The 25,948-nt window shown below is 39.3% G+C and overlaps 1 protein-coding gene across 1 annotated transcript in view; it reads right to left on the bottom strand.

Moving 5' to 3' along the window:
* STAC (SH3 and cysteine rich domain) overlaps positions 1–25,948 on the bottom strand; it is a 74,008-nt gene that overhangs the window by 33,529 nt on the left and 14,531 nt on the right. The window contains exon 2 of the mRNA XM_032710668.1: positions 15,934–16,210. Within this exon, the coding sequence (XP_032566559.1) occupies positions 15,934–16,210 (277 nt within the window). The remainder of the gene's footprint in view (positions 1–15,933; positions 16,211–25,948) is intronic.

Raw genomic sequence — 25,948 nt, 5'->3', positions numbered from 1 at the left:
TATGCACACGTGAAGCCGACCTGTATCATCCTTTTGGCCAGAACAGCTATGGTCACATCACTGCTGGCTGATGCTTTTTGCCTGTTGTTCCAAGACTCAACACAGGATTAATAGGTAGAGAGGGAGAACAAGCTCTACAGTCTGGAGAAATTTCAAAGAAAACTTCATATGTTGGTAGCAACATAATGTTACGCTGATTGTATAAAGGTAACTATACTAGGCACTTATGCTAAAGTGGAGAAAAAAAAAGAGAGCATAAAAAGATTCAGGTATATAAAAGAAAGAGGAAGGGAAAGAGACACAGAGAGACTGTCACCTCCAGCTAATCTAGCTATGACCCAACCATTATTTTTTATCATTCCAGCTGAGAAGAACATACCAGTCAGAAATTGTTTTTATTTAAAACTTACAAAAATAAATACATTTAAAATTACATATTTTCTATAATACTTCAACTTCTGCTGTGGGAGAATGATAAAAATAATGAGTGCCTTGCCCCTTTCTCCCCAAATGTATTTACAATTGTCACCAGAAAGCTACATCCATGCCAAAATTTATGGGAAATGGAGAATTTTAAGCAAGCTGAGCCAGTCTTGTAGCAGTGAAGGGTTTAGAATGTCACCTTAGAAGGAAGAAATCCCTGAAATGGCACTGGTGCCCCTGCAGTCATCTCTAAGCCTTTGTGCACCCTCCTCTCATACCCCCCTCTCCATTTTTAATTAACTGTTTTTTTGTAAAAGCTCTGATGCTGAAAAGGATGACTATTTTTAAAAATTCCTCTATGGCTACTTCCTGCCCCTGTGGCTGGCTGCTGCTGGACAAACGCTTGCCCTCCTCCTTCCCCCATTCTCTCTCAATCAAGAACTGTGAGTAGATGAGAGAATGGCATTTTCTACACAGGACATCCACATCTTTAAAGTTAAAAATCTTGAGCCTAATTCCCCCAAATCATTAGGTTTATAAGGATGAGCTCGGCAATACTTTTCTTCCTTTAGCCTCCCTGAGTGCCTCCTGCCACCTTGGGAACTACCCCTTTTCTCTGTCCTAATACCTGGTACCCTTCTGCTTCTTTTTCTTAACTGCTGCTGTCCCATCACTTGCCTCAGATGACATTGTGGAGAGGACAGAGGCACAGATCCTCACCTGGTCATCAGGTGAGCTATGGACCAAAGCCCGAACCCAGATTTCCCCCGCCACCCTAGATGGCTGAGCACTGGAAGTTACAGCTGTCTGATGCCAGACTGATAATTCAAACTGATGGGCAGAGTTGCCAGGTACATTGACTTACACACAAATATTCACCTCACATAAAATTACCAGTACTATTAACAATCCTACCATTGCACTTTCCACTGTTAAATACAGGACTATGGATTGTTTAAAAAAGCAACAAAAAGAGGACATAATAATTTTTTGATCTCCTGCATATTGTTCCTAACTGAGCCACAGAAAATATATTATGGCAGTTCTTGGCATTGTCATTTTGACTACCCAAAAGTATTAATTTTTCTTTTGTATGAAGATGAAATTGAACTTATGAGTACTCTTCTCTTTTGACCTGACTAGATAGTCTTCTCTCATTTGAACACTATGGCAAAGGCACTCTATGCATGAATAACAGATGTATAGAACAAAAATATTTAAAAAACAAAGAGAAAACTAGGTAAAAATCTTACTTAAGCAATTTTTCATAAATAATAGCAGCATGGGATTGACTTCCAAGGTTTTACTCTTTAGTAATGGATTTTTTTTTAATTAGGTTGTGGGTTTGGGTTTTTTTACAGTTAAATGTCCCAGTTTAAAATGTACCGAGTTTTGGGTGGGTTAAGTCAATAGTTTCTTGGGATGGGAGTACAATGTCCAGGAATGTCCAACAACATGTTGGAACTAGAGGAGGAACCCCTGCATTTGGGACCAAGCTGCCAGGTCTGAACCTGATACCTTGATTGGCTGAAGTGTCCTGTTCCCCTGAGTCCACCTTATGTCAATCTAAACCAAATGGGGTGTAGAGAGAATCTGGAATTTACATATTTATGTTCTGTAGAATAGGACTTGATATCCAATCATGGTACCTATCCTTTCAAATTAATAAATTTTAGATTATATGTCACTGAGAGGTACGGGTCCATTTGAATGCCTACCCCAGTTTCTCCATAACAATATCCAATGTTCAAATAGCAATAAAAGTTGCCTTGCATGTAGGCAGGCAACAAAACAGTGCATAAAATTAGAACTGACTTCCTAGTGACATAGTTTTCTTTAGAAATGACATACTGAGAAAAAAAAGAGGCAGTAATAGGCAGGTTTTTCTGCAAGACTGTTATAGAGATGAAAAATATCCCTGCTAAAATAAAGTCTTTTAAAAATTTGGCCACAAGAGGTTTTTTCTTTGCAAAGCACTTTTCACATATTCAGCAGCTTTGCTATAAAAGTCTGTCCCTGAAAGGAAATATCCACCTCCATACTTCTTAAAATATCATCTCAGGTTTTTGATCATCTAAATGTTAATTAAGATGCTGGAACGCCATGGTAAATAAACTAACAGCTATTACTGAAAGAAAAAGTCCCAGTTCTCTAGACACTGATCATGATCATTCTTATCTAACCTTCTTTGCTCTGAACAAACTGGCACTGGCATATCAATTCCTACTTTTCTGGACAATTTTCTAGACCAATGAGCCTGTGCTTGTAGGTCTTTGCACTGGGCTGCTTTGCTGAGAAGGTAAATAGCTCAGAACAGTTGGGCATGGACTTGCCTATGGGAGGTGATGCTGAACTACTTCAGAGATGATGATGGTAGCAGAGCTGAACAGGACAAGGGAACATGGAGAAATTAAACTTGATTTGTTGTCCTGGTTGAGGACAAGCAGAGATCAATGGCTTGGTGTCAGTAATATTAGCAAACCAGACCAATATCACTTGGTCTCAGTAATATTAGTAAACTCTTGAGATGAAGATGATGAAAGATTTCAAATGATTTCTGTTGGCAGGCTCAGGTTATTCGCACTTGTGTTCTTACATATGTTGAAATGCAAAGTCATCCAGGTGCAGATATTTTTTTCTGTGCTTTGAAATGGTTTGAAAGAGCAGTCGAATTTTGTAGGGCCACTTATATATGCCAAAACTTTTGTCTTTCAAGGGCCTTGTACCATTATAGAGGAGCTGGAAAACACAAACCCAATATCTGAACAAAAATTATGATGTGAAATGAAGAGTAGGGCTATGAGTTTGCTGAAAATATGGGAAAAGAATTACACAGTAAACAAAAGAACAGTCTGTCCTCAGCAAAGGGATTTAATATCCTCACTGGTCTCTTAATGGATTTTTAACATTGCCTGTTGCTTACATGGCTTCATCATCATCAGTGGGCTTGAAATGAGAGGCTTCTATTTGCCGGAAGATCAGGACAATCAATTAGAACTATGAAAGGTTTCGTGAAAAAAAAAAAAAAGAAAAAAGGAACAAACAGAAAAAAAAGCGCCCCTGATATGTAAATACCAGTTGCTCTCTGGCCTTTGCTGTTTCAAGCTTACTGAGGGTTTTGGCTCTTCCTTCCTGCACCAAAACCACTCCCTCATCAGTGCAGTGCCTCAGTGTTGTTCCTGGTCTGTGTCAGCACAGACTGACTGTCAGTGCCTGTGGCGATGGGCCTTGCACACGAAATGCTGAAGTGTGACTTATCATGACCATAATTCTTCTCTCTCCCTCTTTTGCCCATTTCACAGTAACTAGTGATGTAGATGGGAATTGGAGCTTCCACCTAAATCTTGTGGCTCGTCAGAATCTGGCCACACACAGAGGTTTCTGCTCCAAAGCTATTTCTTACCTTGGATCACATGTAGTTGAGGAGGATTTCATCACAAGCTACAGTGTAATTGACACCTTGATTTGCTTGAACTAGAGATAACTAATCATAAGTAACTGGGTAGTTATAACAGTTTGTTGGGATCAGTTTTCAGAGAATTTATTTCTACATTGTCACAATGTGTTTTTTCCTTTCAGAATTTTACAATTACATTTTATAACAAAGTGTGTTTCAGTTTCTTTTCCACGTGGGAAATACGGAATCATAGAATCATAGAATTAATTAGGTTGGAAAAGAGCTCTAAGATCTTTGAGTTCAACCCAAGACCGAACACCACTTTGTTAACTCGACCGTGGCACTAAGTGCCACATCCAGTCTTTCCTTAAACACCTCAAGGCATAGTGACTCCACCCACAACTTCCCTGGTCAGCCCATTCAAATATCTAATCACTGTTTCTGTGAAGAAATTCTTCCTAATGTCCAACCAACGGAAAAACATTCAAATGAAACCTTTCTTACCAAAGGCAGGTATGTTTCTTTTTGGTTTGTTTTAATTTTTTCCCCCAGTGAAATCACAGAGGCTGGGCAGTAAAAATGCTTTATTTACTACTGTCATCTGCTCAAAGAGGCAATCTCAGCCTTCACTGTTACAGCCTGGTAGAATTTATTATTTGACACATAGCAGTTTAGAAAGCACCTACAGATACATTTCCATGGGGCACCAATTGTTGTTGAAATGAATATGAAAACTTCTGTCAAACCATTGTACAGAAGTTTATGTAGTTCAGCAAATAAAGAAGAACATTATCTGCCTCAGGATCAATCTGAGGAGTGAAAAAATACAGACATTAAGATGGAATATCTATTTCTAAATATTTAAATCATTAAATCAACCCCCCCAAAAATTTGCTTTCTAAGATTTTGTCTATCAACAGGAATAATTCAATGCATAACTCATAAATTGTCCATGCTTAGAAAGTATTTGCAAAACCTGACTTCACCCTTGATTCTAGCAGGAACAAGCAAAACCAATTCAAGCCATAGCTTTTCACATCTACACATGTGGTTTGCACCAGCATGATTAAGGTTTTTGCTGTCCAAAACCTTAATTAACATTGACCATAAATGTGCTACCACTATCAGAGATAAGTAAACAAGTAAGGGGTAGCAATAGGCTTGGCGGCTATATCTATCTGTTGTACAGTGTATAATGATATAACATATAACAAAAGTCCAGTAAAATCCATGAGACAACCTTGCTTTCAGCAAAATGGCTTCCAGTGCAAGAGGAGCTGTTGTTGGGATGTCTAAAGGCGTGATTTGGAGAGGAGAAGAGAAAAAAAACCAGATCAATGTATCTGAAGGTACTGGCACACAGCTGGATGTTACTAACAGATACTAAGATTTAGGAGCTGTCACAGGCAAAAAAGAGCTGAAATTACGAACACAAACAGGCAGCAGATAATTGTGTGTAACTGCATGGGTGAAATTGAACTCCCCAACTCTGAGGCAGGAGACTGCTACCTGCAAGCTGCAGCCACTATTGGCTGCTTGGAAATGTTGATAACACTTGGACTAAACAACAGTGATGCATCCCAAAGCCTCCAATTAATGGAGGGACAGGAGACCAACACACTTGTTAAAAGGCTGGTCATGTGCTGTTCTTATGCACATACATTATTTAGACTTTAGGAACTGGGAACATGGTTTCCAGAAAGAAAAACTGGTGCCAAGAGGTGAGTTCTTGAAAGGAAGAAGTAGCCTCAGAAAGCAGAAGGGCACCCAGAAAGAAGTTGAAGATCCTGCCCTGGGGTGAGGTCTGGGAAATGGGGGAAGACCCTGGAGATAAGGAAGCCATGGACATCAAAGCCAGGGACTCTGGCCAGTGGCACCTGAGAAGAGTAATTGCAAGTAACATCACAACAGGAACAACACCCTCCTGCCCAACTTACATAGGCTAATAGCGACCCCTCTGCAGGGAAAAGGAGACTTCAGGAATGAAATGCTGGTGGGGAGGGAGGGCAGGAGTGACTGTGAGAAAAATTAAACAGGATAAAATCTGTATTTTCATTGTTTCTTCAATAAAACCTGATATCCAGATCCTCCGCACATTGGATTTTATGTTGTCTCTCCCTTGGCAAGAGCTCAACATAATTTTGGATTCTTTGATTAAGAATCAGTCTAAATTTTCAGATGGGGCATTTTGAAAGAGCATCTGTGATAGGCACACTCAAATCCCATCAATGTCTTAAGTGTCTTTTTCAGCTAACAAAGAGTTTGTTGCCCTTGGAGAACAACGCTAAGCAGCCTAGTTAAACTCATTGATGATGGAGCACTGTAAGCAATCAGCAGTGTTAAGAATTCTTCCCCATGCTTCACAAAAAAAAAAAAAAAAAAAAAAAAAGACCTGGGGTAGAACAAACTCTGTCTGGAGAGTTTGATATGCCACAGATCCTAGGATATGAAAGATTGCTACACTTCTGAGAGGTGCAGCTAGAAAAACAGGCAATATTAGCACCGCAAATAAAAGTCCCCCCCAAATACACCCAGTCGTCATTTGGAGGGATCGTCCTGTGTGCATTAAATCTATAGCCTTTCTTTTGTGATTTCCAGGAAGTCAAACAGGAACATACTGACTATGATGCTGTAGTTGGTGTTGGCTCAGTGATTATACCAGCTGTATGCCACTTCCTCTCTTGGCTGTGAAAATGAAATTGTTGCAGGAAGTGGAGGGAAGACATAACTACTCTTTTTTTTCTTCCCTTCCCCTCATCCCCCGCTTTCTTTCTTGCTTCCAACCCTTCTATTAAACAGGAAATAATCTAGTGGTCAAAACAAACAATTCCAAGATTTTCAAGATCACTCCCTCCTTGTTATAAAGGAAACTGCGATGTAATCACAATTTTCAATTGCATATAATTGCATGCAAACCACCACAATGTAATTTTCAACTGAGCAAGTCTTCAGAATTAGAAGTCAGGATCCAGGTGTCTACAGCATCCTTCAGTGTGTAAGATAAACTTATGCCAAAGAGCAAAACAGTTATAGGTTATGTATGCCTGGAAAACTAAAAATTTGGCAGTTTAGAGAAGGTAATTGGTGAAGTTGCAGTTACTTACATTCCTTTTACCAAAGCAGAAAAACACACGATGCTCCATGTGAGCCACCAGGATCATTGCTCTCTGAAACATCCTTCTATATTAAGGATAGCAACAAGCAACTGTGGGTAGGCATTTTACTCTACATGATGGCAGTGCTCTATTTCTTGCAAAAGCATTTCTGCTAATTGCCTCATTTTAAGGCTTCTGCAACTCACGGTAAGGTGAAGCTTCTAATAATTTTGCTACCAGTTAATGCTTTTGTCACTGTGTGGCAATGTAATTATACACATAACAGTGGCACTCCGGTAGACAAAGACTCTAAATAGAAAAATAATGTTTTTACAAGAAGGTCAGCTTTAACGAAGATGCATTTGATTTACTTATCTGCAAACATCTGATGTCCCATATGAGCTCAGGAAAAGTATGTAGAAGGACATAAAAAACCCTTGTATTCTGCTTCATCCAGAGGCCTTCAAAAAAACCTTAAGCTTACAATTATTTTCTTCACTAGGGTTGATTTCAAGAGTGATGGCCACTACTGACTAGGGTATTTAGTGGGTTTTCATGTAGTTTTTGGTTAAAAATCATCATGGCTAACATCACATTAAAATACTGATTGTAGATGTGCTGGAAATTTTTAATGTTTTTCATCTAATTAAACAGTAAATGTTGGTCAACATTTTTAAAGTCTCTTTTAACTGAGGATTAATTGCAGTATCATATTAATAGCAATTTCCCCAAAATTACAGTAAGCTTGAAAATTATCTAGTAACAAGTGTGAAACATGTTTGATGCTGTTCAAGGGCAAATTAGAATTTAAAATATATTTCCATCCTCTTTTCTCAGCTAAGCAGTTCCTGATTATCCAATTTACTGATAACATTCTTACTGCATCTCAGAGGAGGAAGCCCTCCCAGAGGGTAAACAAACTAAACATTTACTTTTCAATATTTGCTTTAAAGTATGTTTAACTCTTTGTTACCAAAGAAAAATAATAATGTAAAGCAAGGATAATGTGTGGCACTCTGTAGCTTCTCTAGAAATGGGGGGCAGTATGAATTGGATACTTTTTGACATGTTTATCAAAAATAGGAGTATCAGCAGATGGAGCACACCTATTGGATACTTTTTGTCATGTTTATCAAAAATAGGAGTATCAGCAGATGGAGCACACCTATACTGCATATACCATACATGTTTCTACCTCTTTCCATCTGTTCATCTGTTTGGAAATTTTGGAGAGTCCAGATGACGTTACCCATACCTGACTAGTCTATAACTAATGGTTTACTGCACACTGTACAGTTTGGTGAACTTGAATTCATATTTCCAGAAGGCTTTTGCTACCTTCTTACAGGGTTTCCCTCAGAAGTGGGAAGGCTGACACTTAGGGAGACTTATTAACTCAGGAAATATATTGTAGGAGAAGCCAAGTTCAATTTCAAGGTAATAGGGTAAAATTATTATTTTGCACCAATTTTTTGCGGATACATATTAACAAAATATAAAGTTTTTGCTTGCCCTACACCCTAGTACAGCAGGTCAGAGATGACTTAAGCAATTCTTACACTGATTCTCAATAGTGCTAGAAAATTTAGGTGCCAGAGCCGTTCGTCATCATCAACTGAAGCAAGAACCTAAGTCGCCTAAATCCAGGAGTAAATTTAGTGAAGGCAAGGAGGAGAGAGAGACAGAGACTACGGATCACTTATGCTGGTATCACATATCTGGTACCACATATATGCTGGTACCTGTCATTGAAAAGTTTACACAACAGCCCTTTTTCGAAGAATCACAGAATGATTGGGATTGGCAGGGACATCTGGAGATAATCTAGTCCAATCCCCTGGTAAAGTAGGTTCACCTAGAACAGGTTGCACAAGATTATGGCCAGAGGGGCTTTGAATACCTTCATAATGGGAAGCTCCACATCTTCTCTAGGCAACTGTTACAGTGCTGTCAACCTCACAGTAAAGAAGTTCTTCCTTATCTGCAGATAGGTCTTTCTACGTTTCAGTTTATGCCCATTGGCCCTTGTCATTTCACTGGGCCTGGCTTCATCTTGAAAATCTCACTCCAGATACTCCCATAGATTGATGTTGTGCCCTCTGTCATCTTTTATCCAGGCTTAACAGGCCCAGCTCTCTCTGCCTTTCCTTGTAAAGGAAATGCTCCAGTTCTTTAGTCACCTTTTTTGCCCTCTGCTGGTCCCACTCCAGGAGCTCCATGTCTCTCTTGTCCCCAGGAGCCCAGAACTGGACACAGCACTCCAGGTGAGGCCTCATCAAGTCTGAATAGAGAGGCAGGATCATATCCTTCAACCTACTGGTAGTGCTCTTCCTAATGCACCCCAGGATACCACTGGCCTTCTTGGCCACAGGGGCACACTGCTGGCTCACGAATGGTTTGTCGTCCACCAGGACCCCCAGGTCCTTCTCCGCAGAGCTGCTTTCCAGCAGATCAGCCCCTAGTCTGTACTGGTGTAGGGAGTTATTCTTTCCCTGCACTTGCCTTTGTTCAATGTCATGAGCCTCCCTTCCACACAAGTCTCCAACCTGTCTAGGACTCTCTGGATGGCAGCACAGCACTCTGGGGTATCAGCCATTCCTCCTAGGTTTGTATTGTCAGCTGTCTTGCTGAGGATGCATTCTGTCCCTTCATCCAGGTCATTGATGAATAAGTTCCACAAGACTGGACCTAGTACCCATCTCTGGAGAACACTGCTAGCTATGTGCCTCCAACTAGACTGCGTCACTGATCACAACCCTCTGAGACCTGCCATTCAGCCAGCTCTCGATCCATATCAACATCCACTCATCTAACCCATACTTCTCAAGTTTGCTTATGAGGATGTTATGGGAGACAGTGTCAAAAGCCTTGCTGAAGTCAAGGTAGAAAACATTCACTGCTCTCCCCTCATCTACTCAGCCAGAGTAGAAGGCTTTAGATTGGTTGGGCACGATTCCATGATTTTTCCTCACAATCAAAACAAAAGGAGGCTGGATTCAGCTGCTCTGGAAAACTTCTCTTCATAGGGAAACTCTTAATAATAAACAACATTCAGACTCACAATTCTGGAAAATAGATGTGGGAAGGCTCAGCTGTGACTGCACAAGCCCATTGGAGAGATGGACATGAGGCTGCTGCCACAAGCTGCTCCACAGGTATCTCCTCCTCACTGGTGGCTCTTTACCCTTCTCTAGAGGGGGCAACTCCCATACTGATGCAGTGGCAACACAAGTCTCTTCCCCCAAGGTCGTGTGGGTTGGAACATACTAGAGAGACTGGGAAGAATGGAGGGCAGGGTGAAGACTGAATGAATAACATTATTTTCGTCCCTCATCCTGCAAGATCAATAAAAATGCATTTATTTTGGTTTTTGTTTTTGTTTTTGGGTTTTTTTAAGAGTTCTGTCCAAAGAGTCCTCCAAACTACCATAGCCTTGGAAAAACAGCTTCAGTTATAGCCATGCTTCTAGGAGTATTTCTACATTGTCTAGCTGCTAAGCAGTGGTGATCAATCTGTGAATGTTTATGGCATCTTTGTCTACCTGGGTAATACTGAATAAAGGCAGGCTTGGATCAAAACAGAATTCCTACTTAACGAAGCGAGGCAGCAAGCTTAAAAAAAGTCAAGCATATTCTTTATGAGGGAGTTGATCAGACTGGAGGCAGAAAGTACTGTGTCATAGTTCCTGTGAAATTTTGCTATATTTAATAAACATCCACATAAATTACAGTTATATAAACACTTTCTCAAACCATGGAGTTTTTCCAGTACTTATTAGTCGCACTTACTGATAGTCTAAGAGGAGAGGCTCAGATGCAGTAACTAATGAAAAAGGGGGACCAAGGCTCCAATCTAGACTCTTTTTTTCCTTTATTCCAGCATTTGAAAAGCTGGGCCAAATTATCAGCCTTGAGCTTAATTTTATGGAGGATGTTCCAGTATAGCTTTGGGGATAAAAGTGGTTGAAAGTTCTAGTAGCCACAACTGCACAGTGAAATAAAGAAATACAGGCTGCTTTTAAAATACGTGCTGAGAAAGAGTTATTCATGGTACTTCTTTGGTTGTTTGAAACTCCAGAACGACTGGTTAAACCAGAACAGACGGTGGTAGGAGTGAGTCAATGATGAAGGGATAGCACAATTTCACTGCTTAAGTCTATTGATTAATAGACTGAAAGTCTACGCTAGAGTTATATTTTGGTTTTATTTTTTTACTTACTTGTTTATTTTCTACACGTTTCTCTAACTAACCTGGTTAGTTCCTTGAGAAGACAGCTACTGAGCTATTTACCTCCAAAGCTGCAAAGGTCTAGAGAATCTGCATCCAAACCAGAAAACTGGTTGCCCTGAGAGCATCTGTAAGTGCATACATCTCAGGTACCTAAGCCAGTGATGGTATGATCCAGAAGGACCTGGTTTTGACAGTTACTGGATACTGCAGAACACAATTTTGTCTGGTCTTTCTGAAAGTTTGTGGCTCTCTAGCATGTCTTTCCAGTCAAACATACTCTAACAGATGTCAATAAAACAGGTGTTTGGATAAAATACTGTACCAGAGCTAAGGTTAAGAATGGAATGAAACAGCTAAGTACACTTTAGACACACAAATAAACATACAATGATGTTGTTATAAATGAACAGCTATTTCTTTAAAACACAGTTTTAAAGGATTGACTTTAAAGTAATCTATTTTCAAAAGCAAAGTGCCTTATTTTTTTGCTGCGTTACTTATATTTGACTTAGATGGGAATACATTAATTTCATGTCATATGCTTGGAATGTGTGGAAAATAACATTTTTTCCATGTGAATCAGCACAGGAAATGATCTGCAAATGAGTAAAATGTTGAGAAGTCTACAGATGGAGGGTTTTTTTTAAAAACACGTTTTTCAACTGTAGAGTACTGACATCATATTTTCTTCAATAGTAAAGTATCACAGAGATGATTGATGACACATCAGAGACTGAAGACAACTAAGAACTTAGTTCTGATCAGCATAGTTTCAGACTGTAATCTGATGCAACATTAATTTAATAGTATCTACCTTTGCTGGTGCTAGGTAGTTTTGCCTCCCTTTATTAGCCATTGCCAAAGCTTGCCACATTCTTGCTAAACACAGAAAATGGTAGAAACATGAATCAACTCACAGGTATTCTGACTTGATTTTCTTTTCACTGTGATGTAAAATAAAAAAAAAAGAAAAGCAAAAAACCAGTGTCTTCTAAATGATGACCTAGTGATACATTCCATAGGTCCTTTGATTTTCAAAATTTTCCCTTGCTGAGGTTAGATATTAAAATAGTAATAAATATTACTACTAAGAACAGTAAATTAATAGTTTTCTAAGAAACATACTGTGAGAGGATGTTCAAGGGTGGATATGTTTAGGAAAATATGTAATACACCATGGAGCTGAAACCTCAGTCCTAAACTAATGAACACTAAGCACTAACAGCAACAAAACTGAGTGGGAGAAAGGAGTACAGAGTCTGCTCCAAGACACTATTGATTTGCTCTGAAATTACGTGAATTATTACTGTTGAATTAATTATTAGAACTGATGATTTTGTTGGAGTATTTGACACCGTAAGAAGCCCCCATTATTGTAAAATGGATCCTTTGTGCACTCTTCAAACCTCCCTTGAATTTGAAGTTTCCTTCCTTACTTCATTTGAGAGAAAATTACTGCTTCTGTATCAAATTTTTCTTCTGTTTACTGAAGTGGAAATTGAGTCCCAGTCTTGTACAGATAGTAGTTACCCTTTGGCTCCTGCCTTCAACGTGAGGTAGGAAGCACACTATTAATACTGTTTTTTTCTTTTTTGAAATCAAATCAATAAACAGGGTTTCTTTTGAATATGTTGCACTGCAGTCTGGGATGCATAAAAAACCTTTGAATGAGTAGGTTTACATTATACTGATCATAGTAAACATCATCCTCTGAATGCTGAAAACAACTCATGTATTTGGCCTTTATCTTCTGACTGTACTTCTGTCAAATGAACAAACAGGCATACGGGCTGCATCCCAAAGGCAATATTTGGCTCATACCGCCCAACAGTCAAGGAGAGATGATGAACATACTTTTTTGTAGGAAGATAAAGCTTCACAGACTTCAATTTCACTGTGAAAAGAGCAGCACGGGGAGCCTGCTGCCTCTGCTCCCAGTGTCCTGCTCACTCTGAAGCTACAGACAGATTGTGCCATGTGAGTGAGATTGAAGCGTGCACTACAAGTTCATGCTATGCACAGTTCATCATGCTGCCCTGTACTAGAGCTGCTTAGTTCATAGATCAGAGAGCCATTTAAGGTGAACCTGGAATCATTCTTGGTGGCAAAATTAAAACCATCTAAAGTCAAAACTGGATTTTCCTGGACTCTTTCCTCCAGTCTTCAAAACATGTGTCTGTCTTTGCCTTTATTCTCATCAATAAGGAATTTAAAGCCATAGACTCATTACTCTTAAATGTCACTGCCCATGAAAAATGCACATAGAGGGGATAAATAGGCTCCATGTTACAAACGTAAATTCAGAGTCCCAGAACAGAAGTGTTTTTTCAGTCTGCCTTTGGGAGCATGCTTTGACAGGGTTTCCTGAAAAGCTGCCTGCTTTGCTTCACCTTCCCACAACCAACAACTGCATAACTTATATGGATTAATTGAACTGCAAACAGTAACATCTAGATCTACCATGCTGTTTAAAATATAATTCAGCAAAACCAGGCATGATTGCAGTAAGGATCAAAGAGAAGAGTACAGGAATAGAAAGATGTTTGTCTGTGAGAATCAGGGCATCTAGACTTTAAGGCATTATAAGGTAAAACTCCTAACATCTTTCCTACCTTACCTCCAAGCAAAGATGAGCTGGAGGAGGTCAGAACAATTCACCTGACTCAGACTGCCACCAGACAAAATAGGTCGCATTAGCTTCTTCAGCAATTATAAAAGGCTTCTTTAGCTAATGAAGTGGCTGAGATACAGAACAGAAAAACAAAACCCTCAGAGGATAGAAGAAAAAGTTCAGAAGGCAGGTGGGGTTAAAGCTGATGTTTTGAAGCTTGGAGCTATGCTTCAGGACTTTCCTATTCCAGGCGGACACAGATTGCCCAGCAAAGGAGAGGGGCATGGATGTTTATGAACTGGATTTACTCCCTGCAAAGTTTGCTGCCAGTAATAATCCATCTTGAGCAGAAGTATTTTGAAACACTATTGCTGAGTTGTGCAGATTTGTGACGATACTAATCTCCATACAATTTCACAAGAAACTACCAGAAATGCAAAGAACTTATATTTGCAGTATGTATTTGTGAAACTAAGCTTTGATAGAACATCCATCCACATTACAACAGCAGACAAGTTCTGGGCATGTTTCCATTTATAAAGTTATTTCAAGTAACTAGTCTTCCAGACTTCCTTTCAATCTCTGGACTGTGAAGTTCCCTGATACTGATGCTTTACTGCTTCTCTCTTTTATTTATTTTACCACTTCAAATAGAAAAAAACTTAAAAGACTGGAAAATAATACCAAAAACTTAGGATGAAAATTCCTCAGTTTCCTTGGATTTAGTAGAGCTGTGGTGCAGAGAGGATATGATTTAATTTATGGAAGCATGATTGTCTTGCATCAGATTTAATATTCTGTAGACAGCTGCCTTTTCCAAAGAACATGAGTTCCTCACACAAATGGGGAGTGTTCCACTGAGCACCATCTGAAAAATGTTGAGCAATCCCATCAGCATCTTTCAAGAACTTACCATACTGTTAGCTGAAAGGCAGTGACTTCCATGCCAGGGGATATAAATTTCTTACAGTAAGCTAGACAAATTACAGACAATATTTTGTACTAAAAGACCTAACTGCTTCTACATGAAGCTAAACCAGTTTTTAACTTCTTGTCCTGCCTTAAAACTTGGAAATTGTGTCACTCACTTTCACATGTGTAAACTGCCCCTGAATTCATTCCTGATCTACTGTTCTGGAATAATTAGATATTAAGTAGGCAAGAAAACCAAACCATATGCACAACACCCTAGCCACAAGGATGTGAATTTCTAGGATCAGATTTCTGATTAGCAACTCCTGCAGCTTCCCACAGTGGTGACCATGCATGTTCTACGCCTCCAGCCACTTGCACTTCTTTCCTGATCTGTCTTTGTACAGCCCCACAGATGAACCGAATGAAGCTGGTTTTTTAAGTCTTCACACTGCACTGAAAATTACCTTACAAGCAGGGTGCAGTATGGAGTTTTTCTCTGCACACTAGAGAGAATAATAAAATTTGTTCCTCTGTGTCACTTAGTCAGCCCCTGGCAGGAACTTACATACTCATGGACAGTTTCAGAGAGCAGACAGGCCTATCTTTCAAAGGTATAAAGTTAGTGTGAGGTTTTGTGCACAACAGGTTTTAGGCAGAAGGATCCCAAGAAAGTCTGCAGTGTAAATTCAGCTGTTATATTTGTTCTGTTGACCTGGTCTCCCAAAACATGTGTCCTGGATAGCCAACACACACACACACACACACAAGCAGATCAAAGCCTCTCACCCAGCAGATGCTACTTCTTGTCAGTTAGATGACAGTGAGACAGCTGGAGGAGGTAGGCATGGTCACCACAGTGAAAGGGAATTGGGGGCAATACAGAAGACACAAGGAGTAGGAGAGTTAGAATTACTGCTGTGGAAAAAAATGAGGATAGCAGACACACATTTGCAAGATGGATTTCTGCTGCTTCTAGTGTAACATACAAGAGATCTTCTGCTTGGTACTCAATATAACCTGAATGACAGAGGAATTTGACTGCAGTTCAATCCCTCACCTGTAATTTGTGACAACAGTATGTGTCTACAAGGCAAGGCATCTGTCAACAAATATAGAACTTGTGCTAACCTGTGGCAGATGTGACATAAGTCTCTATGCTTGAATATTCTCAAGTAGACATCTGGGCTCACAGAAGCTATGGAAAGGTCATCCTGCAAGTTCTAGCATGGACACCCACACAGATTTAAAATATTTTTTCTTACCAACAATCATATGGTTGCAGACATCGCAGAAGGTGGGTTTCTTGAAGATGTGCTCCTGGAAGATGTGAGTCTTGTTGTTTTCTGACAGCTGCTGGGCTCTGGCGGGAGAAGATGCTTGGCTCTCTGAGTTGGGGAGCTGTCCAGTGCTTGTGCTCACCTCAGGCATCAAGTCTACTTGCAGTTTCACATCGCTATTAGTCCTCTGGAAGAAATTGTCTGCACTTTTACTCCGTAAGCTTTTTGTCTTGAAGGAGAGTGATCGCTTCAGTTTCTGCAGCTGCAATAAATAAGCCAGCTATAATTACTACTTTTTCTACTTAAAAAATGATGCAAGGCTCCTGGTTTTGGGGTGTGTTGTTGCCAATTGAACCTGGAAGCCACTGGCAGACCTTGAACCACCTGAACAATAAAATTGACTTTAGCATTTAAATGGCAATTTTTGAGCAAAGAAAGCAGATCCCAACCAGAAAACAAACTGCACTACAGATGCTTTCTGACAGCCAATAAACTTCATAGCCCTAATGAATGCTTCTATTGGCCTTCACTTTCAGATATGACAGGGTAGAGGTGCTGTTGAAAGTTGTATGCATTGGAGAATATATCCTTTGTATTCAAGCATGAGGGAATTTAGAGTATTATTCATACTCTAATAGTATTTAAGCAGCCTGTAAAGCCATTACAGGAACAGATGTTAAATGGCAGTACAAGACTAGTGAACTCAGTAAATATATTTAATATACTTAAATTTCTCGAATTTGGCAGAAAAAGAGTTTATATGCAGTTTTGACTGCTGTCTTGTGCCATATCAGCAATTCTCTCATCCTTCAACCCTCCCCTCTATCTCCCAATTTTATATAAGGCTGAGAAGGGCAGTAGGTGAGGCACAGAAGCTATCAAGCTATCAGCCACACAAATTTGTGGGTTTGACAACTCCAAGAGTCCACAAGTAGAGGCCAGGTAAAAGGAAAGCAAGCTCTGCATCTACTTCATATTTACCTTCTCTGAAGTGCAATAACCCTGTATCACGTTTCACTCAGCATTATTCTAACCACCGCAAAATAATTTCAATCACTGCTGCTATTCTCTGGGTGACTGTGAGGTAACAACTGAAATTTTCCATGTTGCTCAGGCTGTCTGTGGTAAGCAGCCAGAATGGTTTATATTAGAAACTGTTTATGTTAGAAGCAATGATGATTGTGAACCATAATTCACACTAATATAAAGGGAAGGAGTTCACATGCTTTCCAAAAAAAGCATGGCACCGGTCCGTCACACTGACTTACTGGCCTCAGAGCACTTGCTCTCCCTAAATTCTATTCCTGATCTAACCATTTTCTTTATGATGCAGCTGAAACCACGCTGTTGGAGAGGAGAGGCAAGATATCCTGGGAGGATGCCTCTCTTCCACCTTCAAAAGCAGCTTGTTCCTGGAGAGGGAGACACCAGCTTTCCCAATAAACTCCCCGAGTCAAATGAATGGACAAGGAGCTGCCATTGCCTCCAGTTAACAGTGTTTGTTACACAGAAACAAACTGTATTCTGCTTCTCGAACTGTTCCTCCACAGTGACTTTGGGAGTAGTGAGGGGTCAGAACCTGGGGCCCATCCCACATGTACAACTCTCACCCACAACTCACTCAGGTTTCAGAGGAGGAGCCTTGGGTTCAAATGAAGGAAACACCTATTTGCAAGAAACTCTCAGTCTCTAGGGGAATATGAAAATAAGAGCAATTAAGTCATTAGATACCAACTATGAGTTAAATCCTGTTTATGGTTTCTGAAGCTCTTTCAGCTGAAACCTAAGCTATGGGCTGACTGAGCCCAAAAATCACTGCACAACTGCACCATCAGAATGTGAGATCTTCTCTCTTCTTCTTGAATGTTAAGCTACCACCTCTTGAAATCACCGAGGTTATTCTGTTCTGAGATTACTTCATCTCCCCAGTGACAGCCAGGAACTCAGCAATAATTCACCTCCTTGCTCCTGAAACACTTCTCACTGAAGTCAGACCTAATTAGTGTAGCAAAACACAGAGAATTACAACACCACAAGGTGACTGAAATGGCATCCATTATTGATTTGCCATCCATTTCTACAGTGCCACATGAAGCTAATTAAATTTCAAAACACTGCTTCTGCCAGAGAAAGAAAACTAACCTGTGCAATACAGTATTGGTTTTATAATGAAACAACTGTCCTGCTAGTTTGGACAATGTAGGCAGTATATTTGAAGAAGCTCTGCATTTACTATCCTTATTCCATTCTGCTGTGCACAGCCATTTGCCAGTCAAGGGGTGTATCAATGGCCTTTCCTCCCCCAGGCAGAAAAGTCAACAATTTTCCAAAGAAGGGTAGTCCAGCTTTCAGACTATGCGTGCCCAAAGAAATACAAATACACTAAGGTGAGCATGAAACTGTGTATACTCCATGCATCCCCATCCAGAATGTTCAGAGGACACATATTCAAGAATGAGTTGACCAAGTTACCTTCACAGATTTGACAGATATCTCTGCACAAGCTAATAGTCCTCTCTGAGGTTCCCTGAGCACTGTACTGCGTTCATGTGCTTAAATAATTCCCAGACAAGATGGACATCCTTGTCATTAGCCAAATACAGATTTTATTCTCATTTGCATTTAGACTGGAAGACACCTACATGTTTGGCTTACATTGCCTACCTAAAACACCAGTGGAAGTCTGGGACTATTATATCCCAAATAGGTTATATGTATACAGAAGTGACTATGCAAGAATGAAGAATGTTGGCAACGTTTAGCATTTTGCACACCTAATTATACACTTTCATCAGTACTGTTAAAAAGTACCCCTCAGATCAGTGTGTTTTATAACCCTCATGCATGAGCGAGTGTATACAGAGCAATAGAAGACTGGCTTCAGGCTTTAAAATTAGATCCAATTTTCCTTTCTCATATTAGGCCCATGAGAGAATTTGAAATAGGGTACTGGTATGTGATTGTTTACTCAGGAAAAGTTGGCTCAAGCAAGGACAAGGGCAGGTTGTTATACAGTTAGAATAAACTATGAAACCATAAAAGCTTAAGTGATTATTATGCCACAGTCAAGTGAGCATTGCTTCCCTTACTTAAACATCGCAATCTCCTTATTTCAAAATTTGCTGTTCTTTTATTGCAAGATTTCAAAAGTAATTAAATACGGGCATGTAATATATGGCTGATTTTGGTCTGCTGTAAACTGATTTAAAGCACTTGTAATGCCACCAGCTTCTAATAGAGCTGCTGTAGTGTTCACCTGAGGCAGGACTCAAATCTCTCAGTAGAGATGAATGTATGCAAGTTTTATTACTTTTACTTTCTTTCTGCAGAGTGAATGAGTTCAAAGTCAAATCTTAGGAAGAATCACTACCAAACTTTTGAAAAAACCTGTGGCTAGGGTTGTTCTACACTCAGTACTTACTTCAACACTTCAGTGAAAAATCATGTACTGAGAATTAAATAAAACCTTAAACCAAGCACAAAAGAGGTCTAAGAAATGTATTTGAAATAAGTCTCCTAATCCTTTCACATTTTCTCCTCTGCAAGCAAGGCCTCAAATTAGCTTTCATTTAAATAAAAATAAAATTCCCAGAAACACAGGAGTTTTTCTAGACTTGGTGCAGCATCAGAAGACTTCACAACTTTGAGAGTTCAGAAACATGAACCCTTGCCATTAAGACCAGGATGTTCCTGTAGTTTGAAATTAGAGTAAAGGAAAAAAGTTTGTCTCTAGTTAAAATCTTTTTATCAGTCACACAGGCTCCCAGTGACTGCACATACTAACCCCACAGGCAAGGTAGAGATAAGTGCAGTAGCTCAGCCTCAGAGCTTAATTAAGCTTTTTTTTTCTGTATCTTGCAGCAAAATCTCAAATTTTCTGAGTCCCTGAATGTTCAAGCTTCAAGGGATCAGGAAACTCTGACAAACCGAAGCTTATCAGCACCTCCTCTGTTCCTAATTCCCCTATACTACAACTCTTTAGCTGCTATAAGCAGAAAAGAGGAGGCAGCGAAAGAACAGCTATTCAAATTCATTCCTAGCTAGGTGCCAACTGCTTTTGCTGTGAATGGGCATTGCACTTGAGCTCACTGAGACTTCACTTTATGTAATAGTTAGAAGCATGCAACACTTTTCTACAATTTTCATTTAAGAAATTCCCATCGAAGTTGGAAAGATACCAATGATTTGAGCTGTTTTATAGCTTTGCAGTTACAAGGATATTTGTGCACCCTGCAGAGTTCTTTCTTCAGGCTCTTAACTGCTCCCTGATATCTAGAAACTCTTTTTCTTTTGATTCTCCAACTTGTTTACATTGACAGTCAGTGTGGCTCTGTAGAAGCAGATTGGAGAAAGAAACAGGGACTGTTGAGGACCCAGCATGCCCACTGTATTCATTTCAGGACACAGAGTACTCTGCTCTGAACCATCCCAACCCATCAGTACTGGAATGCATTCTGTGCACACCTGGAGCACAAGCAAAGCTCCAAGTGATGCAGCCTGTGCATAGAGCACAAGAACCACAGTGAGGTGAGTAGCAACAATCTCAACACTGGGAGATTTACTTTGAAAACACACTCCCAAATCAAACTAAAATGCTACGATGGGTGTCCCTTATGCCTTCACCATTTCTCAACGCAACATCTGTCACACCTTCTCATCATCCAAAACTCAGAGAAAGCCTCACTCCCACCACATCCTATGCACAAATGCTTCATTCCCCTTCCTGAAACTCTGTCCCTAGTGATCTCAGTGAACGATGGTTACTAGGAGGTCAAAGTGCATATTGCATTACTTTATATTATATTATTATGTTTGCTTGGGCCATGAGCTTCGGCATTCAGGGCAACCCTCGTGGAATCTGCCCACATCAGCTTATTTCCCAGCATGCTTGGTCTTGTTGCCTTCTCAATAACTGCTAACATCCCTGCCAGCAGCAGAGGCTCCTGTGCAGCGTGGACCAATGAGGAGATTATTTTTATACATTTCCACTGTTAACTATCTTCCAGGAGAAATGAACAAATGAGCCACACATCAACTGAACTTTACTGACTGACCATACAACCAAGCCCTCATTTTCAGACATCAGCTGTCTGTTGTATTGTTACTGTGCTAGCAACAAACAAAAAATATTGCTTGCTCTTCTCTATCCCTTTCTTTACGCTGCTGTTAGCAATATCATTAGATCCATTACAAGTAATACAGGGTATTAACAGAGTTGGAATGAACCATCAAGCCAGTTTGAATCCTGCAGTTCTTATAAAACATCGCTATTTTGTTTAGTATGCAGACTAAAAATGCTCTGTCAGCAGATTTCACTCTGCTGTGAGATAAACATCCACCTTCTGTAAGGAACCACTTCTTCCTTGCAGTTTTTTAGAGCAAATTTGCAGATTATTTGACTCTCACTTTGTTATAAAAGAAGGACTTCAATGCATAAAGCTCAGATGATGTTGTGTAGATTTGCTAGAGAGCATGTCAGGTACCCGGGCTATTACCAAAATGGATGCAGACCAAAAGCCTTTCAAATAAGGGAGAGAACAAAAGTCTTGATGAATGGTATCTCCTCTACTGAGTACAGTCTATTTTCTGGGTCAAGGAACATTCAATTTGTATTAGCAGCTCTCAGAATATACTTCAGTTGTTTACTAGCTTTGTTGAAGGATTGGATGTTACCAGGGTGTAAGCTAGCCAGGCGGCATTGCTAAGCTTCAGCTAACCCTGTTGATTCATGGGCTAATGATTTTCTTAAAATTGAGGGATACAAAAGTGAGTGATTTTTGAGGACAGACAAGGGTGAGTTTTTTACTGGATTTGATCTGAAAATCCGCTGCCTTGGCATTTTAATGGGCAAAAATAAGATTATAACATACCTAAAGGCAGTATGCAATTTCATAAACAATATATGTATTTGCCTGCTGATGAGAGAAGTACCATGTCTTATAGCATTACCAAGATGAAAGGATATTTTTAATACTTAAGGAGTTGGTATTGTTTATTGCCAAAGCACCCATGAAAAATTTTGTAAGCAAAGATGATTCTTTTTCTACATTCTTCTTTCTAAATAATAAATAGTCCAAATACCCTACTAGTGCAACCTGAATTAGCTAAATTGACTTCAATTGTAGCTGATTTATACAGTCTGAGAATCTGACCCTACCATGTAGTTGTGTCTGCTCTAGCCAGCTTTCTTAGAATCTGTATTCTTTTAATCCACCATAGACAAAGACAGAGTGTTTATTATCGCATAGTCTGCTATGTACTATATTTGTGTGTTTTCTCAAACAGATTGCATAGCTGGCGTTAGAACAAATATATTTGTTATCGTTGTAAAAAGTAAACAAATCAAACTGTCTGCTTTAATATTGTATTGAAATTGTCAAAGAGGAGACATTTTTCATAATACCTAACAATAATATTGTTAGTGATTCATTGAGTACCAACAACTACTCTGGCTGGCTCTTGCTGCTCTGATCATCATCCTCAGCTTCTCTTCCCTGTCCTACATTATTTTTTAAATCCACTCACTGATTCTCAAACTGACTTAGGATATGACCCTTTTCAGACAGGGCTCTTTCTATGCTTTTATTTCACTCATGGAGTCCTAAACTACAATGAAATTCTCTGATTGACATGCCAGACCGTAGCAGCTAAAATTCTTGAAAGAGGTTCTGGGTTTGAAAGCATGAAGTCTGAAGGGATGCTCAGGTGTCACTGTGAATCCCATATCCTCAGCCCTTTCCTGATGTACTGCATCGTTGCCAGCTGTGTGTATGCATCTCTAATTAGCAGAACTCTAAATTATCAAGAGGTCAGCTTGCACGTGTAGCCAAGCAGCGTGTTTGTTTGATAGATCTGTTCATTCTGTATGACTCCCTGGTTTGGTTTGAACCAAGCTGAAAAATTCATCTAGTTCTCAATAATTGCTCCTGCAGTTGGTTGGAATTAATCCTACATTTTAGGGTGAGTACTCTTCTAATATTGCAAGAAACCAGAATTAGCAAATATATGAGAGAAATGTGAAATAAAGTGCTGAAAGTTTTAAGGCCTGAAAATATGAAAAATTCTCCTTTGTGCTCCAAATTCCTTCATATATTCCTTCAAATTCAGCATAAGATGTGACAGGATAAACCAATGCAGTCCAGGGAGTGACAGGTTTGAGGAAACAGAATTTATTAACTAGACCAATTGCCACCACATCTCAGGGAACTCCTTTTCTGTCTCTGTTATGTTCAGAACATTCTACTTAGTCCTAAGGCATAAAAAGAGTAAACACTCTAGTAGATATTCTGCAACTGTGACTTGCAGAGCTCACATTAACTTCCCTGTTAAATTATATTTTCATAGTAACTTCAAAAGTTTCACAGTAATTTAAATAGTTTAAAACAGCTTAAAACAGCTTATAAAAAGAACAAAACACATAAAATAAATGCAATGATACTTGTATGCATGAAAATGCAGAAAAATGTAAGGCTTTTTTATCAAAAATCTAAGTAAAATCCACACATAAACTCTCAAATTTTGTACCCAACAGCATTTTTACTGCTCTGTTTTTGAACAGCCTTATTTTGGTGTATTCCTTTGATTTCTTTTAATCACACTGTATTAGAAAGGGTAATCCAGAAAGAAAAGAGTGTGTATTACATCATCTTCCTGAGAGATCTGTTCTATATCAATATTTCTTCAAACTTCCTAACAGGTTTGATTTAAGTTTATTTTGGGGAAAATGCTTGCAATATCACTTAACCATGGCTCATGTTCAGCCTGCTTCTGCAGAGAATCTTTTTCAATTTTGCAGTGTTTCAAGCTAACAACTCACAATATCTTTCAGAGAAGCTGTATTGTAGCTTTCCAAAGTTTATAATCTGAGTAATCAAGATCAGATTAACAGTCCCAAAGTAAGACCTGGTGGGTTCACTGTGTTGAGCTGAAAGATCATCAGTTCTTCCTTCTTTGCCGACATGTGCATAAATAAAAACACTTTACAAATTGAACTAAGGAACAGTTCAGACGTAACAAAAGCCTGCTGCTTGTTTTATATGGGGGTTGTGAAATGTTTTGTCCCTTTCATCTCCTCTCCTGCTTCACCTAGTAAAAAAAGAGCTGCTTTTCTCAGGAACAGAGGGAAAGATCACAAATCCTCTATCTATACCCAGGATTATATTCTCTCTGCTGCTAAATAACTGTTCCAAAATGGGTGGCACCAGCTGCAGGAGGTCCTTTATAAATCAGGTTATGAAATGTGTCGGGTGTAGACCTCTGTATGCCTCGTGTCTCCCTTTCATGATCTGACAATTGAGCTGCCTCCAGTCATTTCTCCTGAAATCAAAAGGAAAGCTCATGAAGGAAACAAGAGATAGTTAAGAACAGTACTTCCATTTTTTTTTTTTAAATCAGCCTGTGCTTTCAATTTCAAGACAGGTAGGTGTTTACAACGTCTTGTTTTGTACTTTGGGGCTCATCTCAGGCACCTGGTTGCTAAGCAGCTGGTCATGTCTATACTTTGTCCCCATCAGGATGTTGTTATCTCTTGCCTCTTAATGTAGAAGGCATTTGGAGTGTTATCTCTGAGATCACTTCTGGGAATCCCACATTTTGCAGCTCTTTTTGAACAGCTCTTTTCCATATCAGCTTCTGAATGGAACACCAATTTCCCTTTGCTAACTCCTGATTCAGTCATTTACTAATCTTTGCTGTTGTGGAAGTGGCATGATGAAATTTGGAGGTTAAAAGGCTAGGGTTCAGAGTGATGTAAATCCAGGAGGCCCTGCTGAGGTGAAAGAAGCTACACTGGTGTATGCCTGCTGAGAGCCTTCAAGAATGATAATAATAGGACATGAGTTCTGCTTCTTTTCCTTCTCATGAATAATCTGGAACGAATGTGATTGTGAATGTAAGATTAACCATCCTTGACTGTATCTCATATCTGTCCATCTATGAAGTGTGCATCTCCACTATTGATCTTATAGCTTAATATGACACACTTGACCTTTAAAAAAGACCAAACACAACAATGTTCTGCTTAAAAATGCTGGACTACCTATAGCAATAGTTTCTACTAATTAATTTTACCAATTTGTTGTTCTTTCCTTTTTTTTTTTTCTTTTTTTCCCCCTTCTTTTTATTTTTTTTTTTTAAGCTTAGCTCTTTTATAATACTTTAAATGGTAGTATGTCTCTTGAAGCAAATATGGAAATATGTCTGGCAGGGAGGCTGATACTAACTCAGGGCAAATTAACATGAACGCCACAACCCACATACTGTATTATCACATTTGTATCATCTTAAAACAAAAAGGAAGACTGAGATCTACCAGGAGTTGTTATAGTTAATATTCTGTCGGTGTTTCCACTCTTACTTCTGGGGTTCAAAACTTACACTGTTAAAATGCTTTGCAATGAAAACATGTAAGTGCTCAGCTCTACAACAAAGTTGTTGTCATTGGGCCAAATCCTGAAGTCTTTGCTTACTTCTAACTCCCGCTGACTCCAGAGAGCATGTTTCCAGAGTGAAGCTCAGGGTTTGCCTGGGTCGTTGAGTTTTTTTGTTTGTATGTTTTCGAAATAAATTTTTTTCAATGTTTTACACCATACATTCAAAACAAAGGTTTTCTGAATGCAGAGCTTGAAAAAACACCTGGCCACATTGGATATTCTGTTACATGGCCAAATTTATTCAACTTTTTAATTCCCTTCTCTTTTTCTTAAACCATCTTTTTCAATGTCTGCTCCTCCACAACCAAATATAGATAGAACCAGTGGACACATATGCTCCTGCTTCTTTTGTCTTTCCTAGACACTTGTTTCAACTTTGTGTGAATTAATTCTGTCCAATTCTTGTTTAACTAATATGCTTTGAGATGATATTACTTCGTTTTCACAGAGAAATTGAGGGCACAACGCCTGACACAATTTGTGTGTCGTATGGCCTATTGGCTTAAAAGAAGCCCCCACACAGATATTTTGGCTTACTTGATTCCACAGGTTTCTGCACTTCCTTTTTT

This window comes from Chiroxiphia lanceolata, chromosome 1 (assembly GCF_009829145.1).
Source record: "Chiroxiphia lanceolata isolate bChiLan1 chromosome 1, bChiLan1.pri, whole genome shotgun sequence".
NCBI lineage: Eukaryota > Metazoa > Chordata > Aves > Passeriformes > Pipridae > Chiroxiphia > Chiroxiphia lanceolata.
Note: the sequence above shows the minus strand (reverse complement) of the source record. Positions and strands in the feature narration are given on the sequence as shown.